This window comes from Tamandua tetradactyla, chromosome 13 (assembly GCF_023851605.1).
Source record: "Tamandua tetradactyla isolate mTamTet1 chromosome 13, mTamTet1.pri, whole genome shotgun sequence".
Lineage (NCBI taxonomy): Eukaryota > Metazoa > Chordata > Mammalia > Pilosa > Myrmecophagidae > Tamandua > Tamandua tetradactyla.
In genome coordinates this window covers 5,886,206-5,900,067 of record NC_135339.1, presented here as the reverse complement: position 1 = coordinate 5,900,067, position 13,862 = coordinate 5,886,206, and the positions used below count along the sequence as shown (strand labels likewise).

The 13,862-nt window shown below is 50.7% G+C and overlaps 1 protein-coding gene across 5 annotated transcripts in view; it reads right to left on the bottom strand.

Moving 5' to 3' along the window:
• Window positions 1-8,311, bottom strand: part of OGDHL (oxoglutarate dehydrogenase L) — a 35,534-nt gene extending 27,223 nt beyond the window's left edge. For 3 of the 5 annotated variants that reach the window (XM_077124640.1, XM_077124639.1, XM_077124641.1), the window contains exons 1-2: window positions 2,964-3,293; window positions 1,376-1,546 (exon numbers count right to left, since the gene is read on the bottom strand). In XM_077124640.1, the coding sequence (XP_076980755.1) occupies window positions 1,376-1,546; window positions 2,964-3,167 (375 nt within the window). In that variant the 5' untranslated portion in view covers window positions 3,168-3,293. Of the gene's footprint in view, window positions 1-1,375; window positions 1,547-2,963; window positions 3,294-8,177; window positions 8,214-8,254 lie in introns of those variants that run through there. The other 2 variants (XM_077124637.1, XM_077124638.1) reach the window with 2 other exon arrangements.
• Between the last annotated feature and the right edge of the window lie 5,551 nt (window positions 8,312-13,862).

Sequence of the window (13,862 nt, the reverse complement as noted above, 5' to 3'; positions counted from 1 at the left end):
TTCAATGAATGGAATGACGTAATGTCTGGGATTCGCTTCTAATAACCCAGCAGTGGCAGGAAAAGGGTACAGATGAAACATGATTGGTCGCTATTCTTCCTTTGGTATGTCTGTTGCTGCAGGTGAAGCAAACCTGATCCCTGTCTCTCCCCATGTCCTGGGGCGTGGGAGCCCACCCATGACAGTAAAATAGGCTGGCGCCCACGGAACACTTCTCTTGCACCCTTGGCAGGTTTTACCAGGCAAGAGCAGAGGGATGTGCTGGAATCCAGAGACCACCCTGCTAGAAGGGTGCTCAGTCTTGGCTGGTTCAAGAAAAAAAAGGTCCCCAAAGAGCTAGGAATGGGGGCAGCATTCTGAATGTGACTGTATCCAATATTAGAGTCTTCTGTTCCTTGTCCTTCCTTTTCAATTCAATGGTTAGATCCCTTTTGGCTTCTTTCAGGCAGCCGAGAAAAACACAATCACAGCTTGCTGTCTGCAAGCAGGTGGTCCACAGCCGACCGTGGCCTCAAGCCAGGAGGGTGACCATCCCACTTGGCTCCCCTCTCCCATCCTGTGCCCAGGGCGCGCAGTCACCAACCCCCAACAAAGCCCACCTTATTCCGAGGCAAGACACCATTTCCACTGGCTGTTGCTGCTGCCTTCCCCCAGCTCCTGCAGCGGCTTCCCGCTCCTCCCACTCAGACCCAACAAGGGCCCTGGGCCCCCTGGCTCTTCTCTCTGCCACTGGTTCTCAGAGACAGCCCCAAGGGTGACCCCTGTTGTGGAGTGAACCCCCAGGGTACCCTCTGATCAGGCCTGTTCAGTCAAGCTCCAGAACAGGGAATGTCAACAGAATCTCTCCAGAGCAAGGCCCAGCCGGGGACCAGCCGGGCACCAGCCCCGGAGAGCCTTGTCTCCAAGAGCGGCTGATGTGGGGTGCTGTTCACTGCCCTCATCATTCACCCCATAAACACCCATCAGGCACCTGTAGTATACCAGTTCCTGGACTCTTGCAATGCCCTGTCTTAAGGGGACAACAAACATCAACCAGAGTCAATCTACTCAACAAAGATTTACTGGAATTGGATTCTCTATCAGTCACTTGGGGCACGGTGGTGTGCTGTGCAGGGCAGACAAAGCCCCCCGACCCCGTCTCAAGGACCCGACATTCCAGGAGGGAAACTACAAGCAACTAAACACACCGAAAAACCAGAGGAGCAGTCTAAGTGCCGTCTCAGCATGGCAACGAGACCAAGACGGCCAGGGCAGCGGGGACCCCAAGCCGCAGGGCTCAGTGAGACCCCACCCCTCTGTGCCTGGCCATGATCACCTGGGAGCCAGTCCCCCACCCGTGCCCCCACCCCCGCCCTGCTCCTGGGTGGCCCATCACCTGGTAGGCCCGGATCAGGGACTGCACGGCCAGGTGGTCCTCCACCAGCTTGCTGGTCGTGGCCCGGCTCAAGACCGCCGGCCTGCTCTCAGGGAGGACAGCCAGGGAGGGTGGCCGATCCGGGCTGGAAGAGGCTTCCTCACTGGCTTTCCGGAAGAAGCTGTCCCAGGACTGGGCAGGGACAGAAGCAAGAACACAGGCAGGTCAGAGCCTGGGAGGAATTGGGGAGCGGGGAGTAGGCTGGAGCCTTGAGGGCTCATAAGCCATTCCTAGGACCCTGCCGAGAAGGCTCCTCTCCACCAGCTCAGATCCCTCTTCCTGTCCCCCAGAACCTAGATTTCCCCAGCACCCAGCTTGAGGGGTGGAAAGGAGCTAGCAATTGTGACCCAGGGCTTCAGGTGTGAAGGGGCTTCTACTCCTGAGGGAGCTGTGTCCTCGTACACTGTGGAGGGCAATGTGGCAGGCAGGCTGTAAATATGTAAATGCACATATCTTCTGAACCAGCAATTCCACTGCTAGAAACTGATTCTACAGATGTACAGGTATGTGTGTGCCTAGATGTGTGTACCTGGATATTTTATAGTCCTTTAAAAATAAAATTATACAGTCTTTTAAAAATAAAAATAATATAGTGTTTTATTGCTGTTGATAAGAAGTATCACCAAGATATGTTACAATAGCAGTAGAGGATATGTGGTTTGCTACCATTTATGTAGCATCGAAAAACAGACATGCACACTCATAATCATTTATATGCACAGAACATTCTGGAAGAACACATATAAAAGTGCTTTCCTCCATGCATTCATACAGGACTGGTGGGAGAATAAGTTGGTGCAACTTCTGTGGAAAGCAATTTGGCAATATATATAAATTACGAAAATTATACATGCAAGATTATATACCCAAAATATTCTCTGACCCAACAATTCCACTTTTATGAATTTACGCTGCAGATTGCCTGCATATGTGCAAAATGACATATATCAAAGACTATCCATTGCAGCCCGTTCACAGTGGCTGGGGACTGGAAACAAAGCCAATGTCCACCTGTATGGACAGGTTAAATAAATTACGGTACGTCCATACAATGGGAGAATACGAAGCTGGAAAAAAAAAATAATGAAGCTCTTTATGTACTGATACAGAAGAATCTTGGAGCTGTACTGCTAAATGAAAGAAGCAAGGAGCAAAACAGTATGCGTTACATGTTACTTTCATGTAAAAGGGAGGAAAGCCCAGAGTTATATTTGTAATCAAGATGACAAAGAAATTCTCCAAGAGGATATTGAAAAAACTAAGAATAAATGGGGTCAGGGAACTGGACAGATGGGGTGGGGTGGGAGGGAGACGTTTATTTGATCAGGGCCATTCAGCCCGTCACCTCCACAGGCTGGTGCAGCAACACAAAGCAACAGGCATCCCTCACCCCGGTGTGAGGACAAGCAGGGACCACAAGGGCCTGCGTGGCAAAGACACCGGCCCAAGAGCACACAGCAGGCAGGGCGCTTCTCCCTGCACCTCCACCCCCACCCAGCCAGCTCTGCAAGGTTCCCTCCCGCGTGGTGGGCAGGGGTAGGCTGCTGACCTGGTGGACGCTCTGAGGGTTTTCCAACCAGGCGAAGTACATCTCCTCCATGTAGCTGGAGCCGCCACCAGCCCTGCTGCTCGGGAAGGCGGTGGATGGACCAGAGGACTTGCTGCACCAGCCGAACACCCGGGCATCCTGGGGGGCCAGGAGCCTTGCTGTCTGGGCACCAAGCCGGGATGCCAGCAGCCGCAGCTGACTCATTCTGGACCCAGACACAAACCACAGGCGTTTGTATTACAGCCACAGGACTGAACAAGGCCCTGTCGGCCACTCCTTTGCACGCTGGGCAGGTACTGTCTCTCTGCGTGGCGCCGCGCTAGGCAGGGTCACCGGCTGCAGGAAAGACCAACTCAGGAAACTTCGCCAGTCTGCACTGAGCATCCCTGAGCGCCAAGCCTGCCACTTTCACCCCCCACCCCACCCCCACCTTGCCTGTTGCAGAGATATCTACCACTCAGGCACTGGTTCAGGAAGCAGCCCACCCAGATATGGAGACCACCCAGGCCAGGTCCTGGGGCCCACTCAGAGCATCACTGGATATGTGCAGCCAACACTTCAAGAAAGAACGGTTCCTCTCTGTCTCTCTCAGCCAACACAGCAAGTGAACTCACCACCCTCCCCTTTTCTATGTGGGACATGACTCTCAGGGGTGTGGACCTTCCTAGCAACATGGGACAGAAATCCTAGAGTGAGCTGGGAATCAGCATCAAGGGATTGTGAAAACCTTCCTGATCAAAAGGGGTAAGAGTGAAATGAGACCAAATAAACTGTCAGTGGCTGAGAGATTTCAGAGTCAAGAGGTTATCCTGGAGATTATTCTAACACACTACATAGATATCACCTTTTTAGCTTCAGTTGTATTAGAATGGCTAGAGCTAGGAAGGGTGTGAACCTGTAGAGCTGTGTTCCAGTAGCCTTGATTCTTGAAGATGATTGTATAATGATATAGCTTTCGCAATGTGACTGTGTGATTGTGAAAACCTTGTGTCTGATGTTCCTTTTATCTATGGTATGAACAGATGAGTAAAACATATGAACAAAAAATAAATAAATAATAGGGGGAACAAATGTTAAAATAAATTGAGTAGATTGAAATACTAGTGGTCAACAAAAGGGAGTGGTAAGGGGTGTAGGAAAAAAATACGGGGACAAAGGTTAAAATATATTGGGTAGATGGAAATACTAGTGGTCAATGAGACGGAGGGAAAGGGAGTATGGTATGTATGAGTTTTTTCTTTTTTCTCTCTATTTCTTTTTCTGGCATGATGCAAATGTTCTAAGAAATGATCATGGTGATGAACACACAACTATGTGATGATGTTGTGAGCCACTGATTGTACACCAACTATGGAATGTTCATGTGTTAAGAATGTTAGTGTTTGTATGTTGTTCTGTTTTGTCAATAAAAATATTTAAAAAAGAAGAAGAAGAAGAAAGAATGGGCCCCCGTGACCCACCACCCTGGATCAGGGGAGCCCTTCAGGGGCTGGATGTGGTACACGGTTAGGAAAAAGTCAGAAGCAAAAGTGTGGGGTAGAAGGGATGATGGAGAGAAAATCTGGGATAGTGTTTGCCTCAACTGACATCCTGGGATTTTAGGGAACAGAAAGGACTTTTAAAAAGTCATTTTGCCCAATCTCCAGCAAAGCAGCAGACTACTTTCCTCATTTAAAGTGATGCCAAGGGACGGGAACCCATGCTCTTTTTCCCATTTCTTGAGACCAATATCTCTTCAAGGACCAGCTTGCACTCCCCTACCTCCAGGGAGCCCGTCTTGTGGCCCTCTGAGACCTCTGGCTCTTCATTAAAGGCAAGTGGCACAAGCAGAAAAGGCTGAGGAGTCAGAAAGCTCTGGGTTCAAACCAGGATTCACCACCAGCTGCTGAGCCACTTATGGAAATCTTCTGAGACCCATTTCTACCGTCTGAGAATGGGGACAGTGACCTCTGGATGGGGCTTTATTGAGGGTAACCAGTGTGGTCGGGTGTGGGAAGCATTTAGCTGGTACATAGGACATTTCCAATAGGCAGGGCAGTTTGATCATTAGTAAACGGCAGTGGAGACAAGCATGGGCAGGGGCTGGCCAGGAGATCCAGGTTCAAATCCCAGCTCTGCACCTTCCTAGCACTGAAATCTTGGCCAAGTCTCTGCCTCACTTTTCATTGGAGGCTGCCAGCCCCACCTCTCAGGGCCATCATGAGGATGACAGGAGGCAGCTCTACAAAATAGGGGTGGCAATGAGGGCACATTGCCTGGGTTCTGAGTTCCTGCAGCACAGCTGGGGATCGAGGTGCTGAGACCAGAGTGGCCAGTGGTGCCCTCTGACTTCACAGTGGGAAGAACCACAGTCCAAAGAGGGAAAGGGGATGTGACTGGAGCGTGGAGGGGGACAGAAGTGAAAGCAGCATCCATGCCCAGCCAGGCTCCCCAGTAGGGGAGGAATCAGAGCCTGGAGATCATCTCACCCCCTCCCCCAGCCCCAGGGAAAATTCCTGAAATGATGGGCTAGAGTTTTAAGACCCCGACCCGGCCTGGAGAGTCCCCAGGCCTCCCTGTCCAGGCAGGCTGGGGGTAACAGCCCCCTGATGACCCTGCTACCCCAGAGTCCCACTACCTTGTCCTCTGTAAGACGTGTGTAAAGTGCACCCTGTGCCCCCCTCCCCAGTCCATGACTGTGGGCTCTGCAAAGGTAGAACCCCTTTCTCTGCTCCAGCCCAGCCACTGCCTGAAAGCAGAACTCCCCTCAAATGCCCCCTGAGGCTCTCCTGCTCAGGGCACCTGACCAGTGAGCAAATTCAGAGGCTATGCAGGCAGGAGCCCCCTGTCCTGCATTCCCATAGCACAGTCCCCAGAAAACATGAATCTGGCACAACCGACTCCCAGATTCTGCCTGGGTCTGGCCCTGAGTCAGAACCCGGGCTGGGTACCAGGGCACCGCCCCAGAAGCGCACCCATGGGCCCCAGGCCAGGAACGGCCCAGCTGGGCCTTCCACTAGGGGTCAGGCAGGGCCGGCAGGGCCCTCCCCGCTGGCCTCCTCCCCTGCTCTCCAACCTCTCTCCCTCCAAAATCACAATCACGTGAGCAGGAGGGAGGGGTAGATGGTCTTCGCAGGGCCACCAGCTGCAGGTCTGAACAGAGGGAAATTCAAAAGCAAAACTAAAAAACCCACTGCAGGAAGGGAGGAGGGCGTTTCAGCTGGAGCCTGAACCCCAAGTGCCCCCTTCCACGGGCTCAGCCCCCGAAGCTGAAAGCCCTCTGGGGCTGGCTCACCCTGGGGTAAAACTCCTGGTCTGCCTCTGGCCGTCCGTCCCCAAGGTCTGGGCAATTGCAGGGCTGCCCCAGGCCAGCTGGCCATAGGAGCACAGCAGATACTGGCCTGGGGCACCTCAGTCACGAACCTAAACAGTGACCCAGGAAGCTTTATTAACCCCATTCTACAGCAAAGAAAACTGAGTACAATTCATTGGGGAAATAAAAATATAAGCAAATAACGAGTAAGCACGGATTCTGGGGTAGGCATTGTGCTTATTTAATCCTCCCAACAGCTCCACTTTATAAACAAGGAAACTGAGGCACAGAGAGGCTAAGGAATGTGTGCTAGTTCCAGGCCGGCCAGTGCTGGACCCCTGGGTTATTCCAGAGCCTATTGCTCTTGCTGCAGGGTCATGATCGAAACCCAGATTTCTCTTGACGGCCAGGCTCTCACACCACCCCCTGATGGGACGGTTAAGGCTGGGGCAGGGACAAAGGCTGGCCTTGTCTGGCCTAGCCTTGTGCAAGAACATTGTGTTCTGCAAACACTGGACACTGCTGTGGTCTTTGCCTGGCCCGGCAGCCAGGCACCCCACCCCTATCCTAGTGGGGCCCTGAGAATCCAGGAGCTCCCCTGGCACTGGGGACAGAGTAGACCACAGTAGCCTGAGCCAGGGCCGCAGCCAGCTCTGCCAGGCCCTGCCCACTCAGGCCAAGGCAGCAGGGCAGTCAGAGGTCCTGCATGGCAGGACCCAGAAGCCCATTTGCCCAGATCAGCCGAGCCCCTGGCAGATGAACAGGCAGAGTTGCTCTGAGCAGCTCTGGGAGGCTCCCCTATGTAGGGACAAGGTCATGAGCACTTCCAACCCCCACTCGAGAAGCCCAACTGCAGGACATCCTTGGTCTGGAAGCCTCCCATACGCAGGACCCCATCTGAGCTGCCCAGGTGAGGACTGCTCCGGAATGCACCCATTTCAGAAATCAGCTAACAGAGACCAGGAGAGGAGAAGGGCCCTCCCAAGACCTTGAAGTCGGGGAGGCAGCAGCAGCAGCACCTGGACTGGCATCTGCTGGCCTCTACGAGCTCCATTCTGAGAACTGAGTGGGCTTCCCTCAAGGATAATCCCTGACTCTAGTCTGTGGGGTTCTGGAACCACACAGAAGGCCCTGGAAGGCCCTGGAAGGAAGTTCTGAAGGTGGGTGCCAGGACGGAATTGCCCTTAAGAGAGACAGAGGGCCTGAGCAGAAGAGCGGAGTTAGATCTGCCTGGGGGAGGAGGCTCGCCAGGCCGGTTTAGGCCCCGCGCGGGAGGGGCGTTAGGATGAGGGGCCACTTAAAGCTCTACGCCCCGCTTTGAGGGGTTGCCCCGTCTCCCTTGGGGCGGGGGCGGCACTTCCCACGCTGGCTGGGCCCTCGGTCCAGTCCCTGCTTCACGGCGGGCCTCAGTTTCCCCGTCTGTAAGGGCCCTGCCCCCATGAGGTTCCGAGACTTCTTCGAAGCTGTCTACGTGCCGACCAGGAGGACACCGCGGCGGCCGGGTCCTCCCCATCCCCAGCGCGGCTCTCCGCAGGCCCCCACCCCTCCGACGGCGAAGGATCGCAGCCCCGTCCCGGACCGCGAACACCGAGGCGGGCAGTGGGTCCCGTCTCCGGGCTGATGCCTGAAAGCCCACCCTGGGCGCAAAATCACCGCACTCGCCGGAGCAGACACGCGCCAAGGACGGCGGGTCCTGGGGGGGGGGGGGGGGGGTAGGTCGAGGCCGGCCAAGGGCGGGGCAAGGTCACGCTCCCTCCCCCTCCCCCCGCGGCGGGCCCGGCTCGGCACCTGCGGCCCGCAGTGCCCCAAGACCGCGGAGAGGGGCCCCGGTGGGGGGGCGGGGAGTCGGGGTGAACCCGGCCCCTGGACGGCGGATGAAGGCACAAGACGCAGGGACCCGCGGGAGGAGCCGCCGCGCTCACCGGGTCGGGCGGGGGTCCCACGGGATGCAGGTCGGGGGGCTGCGCGGAGGGGGTGCGCGGCGCGCAGGGCTGGTTACCTGGGTCACGTGACGTGGCCGCGGCCGCCGCAGTCCGCGAGCGCGCGCCCCGGAGTCTCCGCGCGCGGTGGCGTCACGAGCCCCGCCCCGCCCCCGGCCTGGTTGGCGCTGTCCGCGGTGCTGACGGCCCAGGCCCCCGCCCGCCGCGGGCCGAAGGAGTGAGCGTCCCACTGTCTCAGGACGGTTTTGACGGAAAGATGCGATAATGCGTACAAAGTGCTTAACATAAAGCTTGATACGCAGGACGCACTTCGTAAATATTCCTTACTGTTATTGGTGGCGTCATTTTTATACTCGCAGATAAATCAAGTTCCCTTCTGGACTCCTTAGCATCCAGCCTCGTTGATCTCTCCCTTCTCCTCCAAACCTCCTTTATCTGGCTTCTGGAAACGCACACCCTCCGCTGGCCTCCTGACTTGCTGGTCGCCCGTCTCAGATTCCTTTGCCAAGTTTTCTTCATTTCCCGACCTCCTAACACTAGGAGACCTGGAGTTGTCCTTACTCCTCTTTGTTTCTCTCTCTACACTCATTTCGTTGGTGAGCTCATCCAGTCTCAAGGCTTAAATACCAAAAACATAGAGCCTTGTGTCTACTCATTTCCCTGACATCTTCCCTGGAACATTAGTTACTATTGCAGCATAACAAACTACCACAAACTTGATGGCTTAAAACAACATACGTTCATTACCTCACAATTTCTTGGGTCAGGAGGCTGGACAAGGCTTACACGGATCTCATGGCCACATCAAGGCATTAACCAGCGTTCTGCTTTCATCTGAGGCTTCACCTGGGCAGTAGACCCACTTCCATGTTCGCTCAGCTCCTTGCCACCTGGCTTCCTAACATAGACATTCGCTGCTTCAAAGCCAGTAGGAGAGAAAGTCTTTAAAGTCATTCTGTTAGAACACGATATAATCAAGCTAAGCACAATGTAATCACAGGAGTGGTATCCTAAAACCTTTGTCATATAGCATAATAACCTATTGATTAGAAAGCAAGTCACAGCGAGAGGATTATACAAAGGGGGAATGTGGGAAGGTGGAGATCTTTGGAAGTCAGCTTAGGATCTGTTCACTCACCTGAACAGGCATCCCAGATCCAACTGAACTGGATTTCTGATCTCCCCACTGCCAAAAAAAATCCTGCTCCACCCACAGCCTTCCGCTTCTTGGTTGATGGCAACTCCATTCTTCCAATTGCTGAGGCCCAAACCCCGGAGTCATCTCTTAATCCCGTTTTTCTCTCACATCCTGCATCCAATTTGTCAAAAAATCCTATCATTTTACCTTCAAAATTCATCCAGAATCTGACAACTTCTCACCGCTGTTACTGATACCACTGTGGTTCATAATAAATAATAAATTGCAAAGTTTATGCTAGAAGGAGGTAAGTGTCACGGAAATTGTGAATAGGAGGTCAGGACAGTCTTTGTAGGGAAAGTCATGTTTGAGTGGGACTGGGCAGTTGACCCAGAGCAATGGCGATACCATGCCATGAACTGAGGAATATAATTAACTCTATCCTCTGCATCTGAGTTCTCCCCAAAAGTTCTGTATTTGGGGATTTGTCAAGTGACATATTATAAAGGACCTTGCCTATTTTGTGCACTGTTTTATCCCCTGGATTGTTGCAACAACCTCCTAACTGGTCTCCCTGTTCTACATTCTAATTTCAGTGCAGCAGCCAAGGTTTTGCTTGCAAAATACCAATTCAGATCAAGTCACCCCTCTGCTCAAAACCCTCCAGTGACTCCCCATTTTATGCAAAAGTCCTTATATCCACTTCCAAGTCCCATCACCTTACCTCAACACTTTCGACTTTCTACCTTGCTTAATGAAGAAAAATATGAAATATATATAATGTAATGCTATGTATGTATATTAAAAGCATATACCCACAAAACTACACTAAGCATTTCAAAAGAATTCATTCAAATAAAAAAAAAATACCTATCATACACATTGAAATGTTTGCTGTGCTGGTTTGAAAGGATATATGCCCCCTAAGAAAGCCATGTTTTAATATAAATCTCATTACTTAAAGGTAGAATAATCCCTACTCAGTACTGTATATTTGAAACTGTAATGAGATCATCTCCCTAGTTGATGTGATTTAGTTAAGAACGGTTGTTAAACTGGATTAGGGGATGACATGTCTCCACCCATCTGAGTGGGTCTTGATTAGTTTCTGAAGTCCTATAAAAGAGGAAACATTTTGGAGAGAGAGATTCAGAGAGAGCAGAACGATGTAGCCATGAGATGCAGAGAGTCCACGAGCCAGCAACCTTTGGAGATGAAGAAGGAAAATGCCTCCCGGGGAGCTTCATGAAACCAGAAGCCAGGAGAGTAAGCTAGCAGATGACGCCGTGTCTGCCATGTGCCCTTCCAGCCAAGAGAGAAGCCCTGACTGCATTCGCCATGTGCCTTTCCAGATGAGAGAGAAACCCTGAACTTCATCGGCCTTCTTGAACCAAGGTATCTTTCCCCAGATGCCTTTGATTGGACATTTCTATAGACTTGTTTTAATTGGGACATTTTCTCAGCCTTAGATCTGTAAACTAGCAACTCATTAAATTTCCCCTTTTAAAAGCCATTCCATTTCTGGTATATTGCATTCCGGCAGCTAGCAAACTAGAACAGATTTTGGTACCAGGAGTGGGGTGCTGCTGCTGCAGTTTGCAAATACCAAACATGTTGGAACAGCTTTTTAAATGGATATGGGGAAGATTTTGGAAGAGTTGTGAGAAGCTTGATAGAGAAGGCCTAGAATGCTTTGGAGAGACTGTTGGTAGAAATGTGGACTCTAAAGATACCTCTGATGAGGCCTTAGAAAGAAATGAGGTACGTGTTTTTGAAAACTGGAAGGAAGGTGATCCTTGTTTTAAAATGGCAGATAATCTGGCAAAGTTGACTAATGGTATTGACTGGAAGGCAGATTTTAAAAGCCATGAACTCGGATATTTAGCAGAAGAGATCTCCAAATTAAATGTCGAAAGTGCAGTCTGGTTTCTCCTTACAGCTTATAGTGAAATGCGAAAGGAAAGAGATAAGCTGAGAACTGAACTCTTGAGTAAAAAGAAACTAGAAATTGAGGTCCTGGAAAATTCTGGGCCTACAGAAAGGGAGACTCCAGAGTATAGTGCCCTGTGTGTGGATTTAACCAAATGTGGAACCAGCCAGCCATTTCAGAGAAAGTCAGGAACGGACATGGAGTTATCCAGGAAGGATTTGTGGAAACTCCTTCTGTCTGATGGGCATGATCCAAGGCTACTGCATAGAAAGCCAACAAGAGTGCTGTGGGACCTGTATAAACAGAGCCGCTGCCAGTCTGGACTGGGAGATTCAGAGAAGGGACACATTGGAGGAAAAATAACTTCAGAGGCAAAGCCATGGAGACTGAGGTCTGAAGTCAAGAAGCCCTGGGCCAGGAGCGGGGACCCACCCAAGCACGTGGAGAGGGTGAGTTTGCCCCAAAGGCAGAGGATGGGCCTTCCACCTCATTGCAGTGGAAGAGTCATGCCGCCTCAGACCTTGGAGAAGGTGAAGCATGTTTCTTGGGGTTGGGGGAGAGCCTGGCTGCCACCACATGGAGGGGTTGAGCATGTGCCCCGGAGATGGCAGAGAGCCCGGGTGCGGCCCCAATGTCTGGAGAGGGTGGAGCCGAGAAAAAGGTGGTCTCCCCAATATCCCCCAAGGTTGTATTCAGAGAGAGGCAGGCGTAGGCATTTGGAAAGGGTGGGACTGCCACTTTCTAAAGCCCTGAGGATAAATGAGTCTCAGACTTTGAAATCTAATGGACTTTGCCCTGCAGGTTTTCGAAACTGTATGGGTCCAGTGACCCCTGTGTTCCTTCCTCCCTATGGAAATGTGTATATGTATCCTATGAATGTTCCCTCTTTATATGTTGGCAGCAAATAACTTGTTATGAGTTTTCAAAGGTCCAGAGTAAATGGAGAGAATTTTGCCTTAGGACAGACCATGCCTGTAACTGATTTGATGAGATTTTATACTGTCTCTAATTTGATACTTTGTTTGTATTGCTACTGAAAGGTTTAAGGATATCTGATATTGTTATGAAATTAATGTATTTTGTATATGGGAAAAACATGTCTTTTTTAGGGGCCAGAGGGTGGAATGTGCTGGTTTGAAAGGATATATGCCCCCTAAGAAAGCCATGTTTTAATATAAATCTCATTACTTAAAGGTAGAATAATCCCTACTCAGTACTGTATATTTGAAACTGTAATGAGATCATCTCCCTAGTTGATGTGATTTAGTTAAGAACGGTTGTTAAACTGGATTAGGGGATGACATGTCTCCACCCATCTGAGTGGGTCTTGATTAGTTTCTGAAGTCCTATAAAAGAGGAAACATTTTGGAGAGAGAGATTCAGAGAGAGCAGAACGATGTAGCCATGAGATGCAGAGAGTCCACGAGCCAGCAACCTTTGGAGATGAAGAAGGAAAATGCCTCCCGGGGAGCTTCATGAAACCAGAAGCCAGGAGAGTAAGCTAGCAGATGACGCCGTGTCTGCCATGTGCCCTTCCAGCCAAGAGAGAAGCCCTGACTGCATTCGCCATGTGCCTTTCCAGATGAGAGAGAAACCCTGAACTTCATCGGCCTTCTTGAACCAAGGTATCTTTCCCCAGATGCCTTTGATTGGACATTTCTATAGACTTGTTTTAATTGGGACATTTTCTCAGCCTTAGATCTGTAAACTAGCAACTCATTAAATTTCCCCTTTTAAAAGCCATTCCATTTCTGGTATATTGCATTCCGGCAGCTAGCAAACTAGAACATTTGCCAAAGGAGAAAGGAGGACAGAGGATGGGATGTGAAGTAATTAATCAATTGCCCAGACCCATGTTGATAGGATGCCATCAAATGAAAGAGAATTAATTCTTCACTCTGGACTTGAGGTCACTCAAAATTGTTTGTTTTGGGATTGTACTGGTTTGTTAAAGCTGCCAGAATGCAACATACCAGAAATGGAATAGCTTTTAAAAAGGGAATTTAATAAGTTACAAGTTTACAGTTCCAGGCTGTGAAAATGTCCAAATTCAGGCATCAACAAGAGGTTACCTTCACTCAACAAAGGCTGATGCTGTTTGGAACAACTCTGTTAGCTGGGAAGGCACGTGGCTGGCATCCACTCGTTCTTGTTCCTGGTTCCATTGCTTTCAGCTTCTGATGCCAATGGTTTCCTCTATAAGCATCTTGGGCCTTCACTTAGCTCCTCTAGGACATAACTCTGGGTTCTGGTTTGTTTAACATCTCATGGGAAGGCATATGGCAACTTCTGCTGGGCTTTGCCCGTATATCTGTCAGCTCTGAAGCAAGTGTTCTCCAAGCATCTGTATCTGTATCAGCTCTGAGGTGTCTTCAAAATGTTTCCCTTTTAAAGGACTCTAGTAAACTAATAAAGACCCACCTCGAATGGGTAAAGTGACATATCCATCTAATCAAAAGATCATATCCACAATTGGGCGTGTCACATCTCCTTGGATATAATCTAATCAAAACTTTCCACCCTACACTGTTGAATCAGGATTAAAAGAAACCGCTACCCCTACAAGATTGGATCAAGATTAAAACATGGCTTTTCTGGT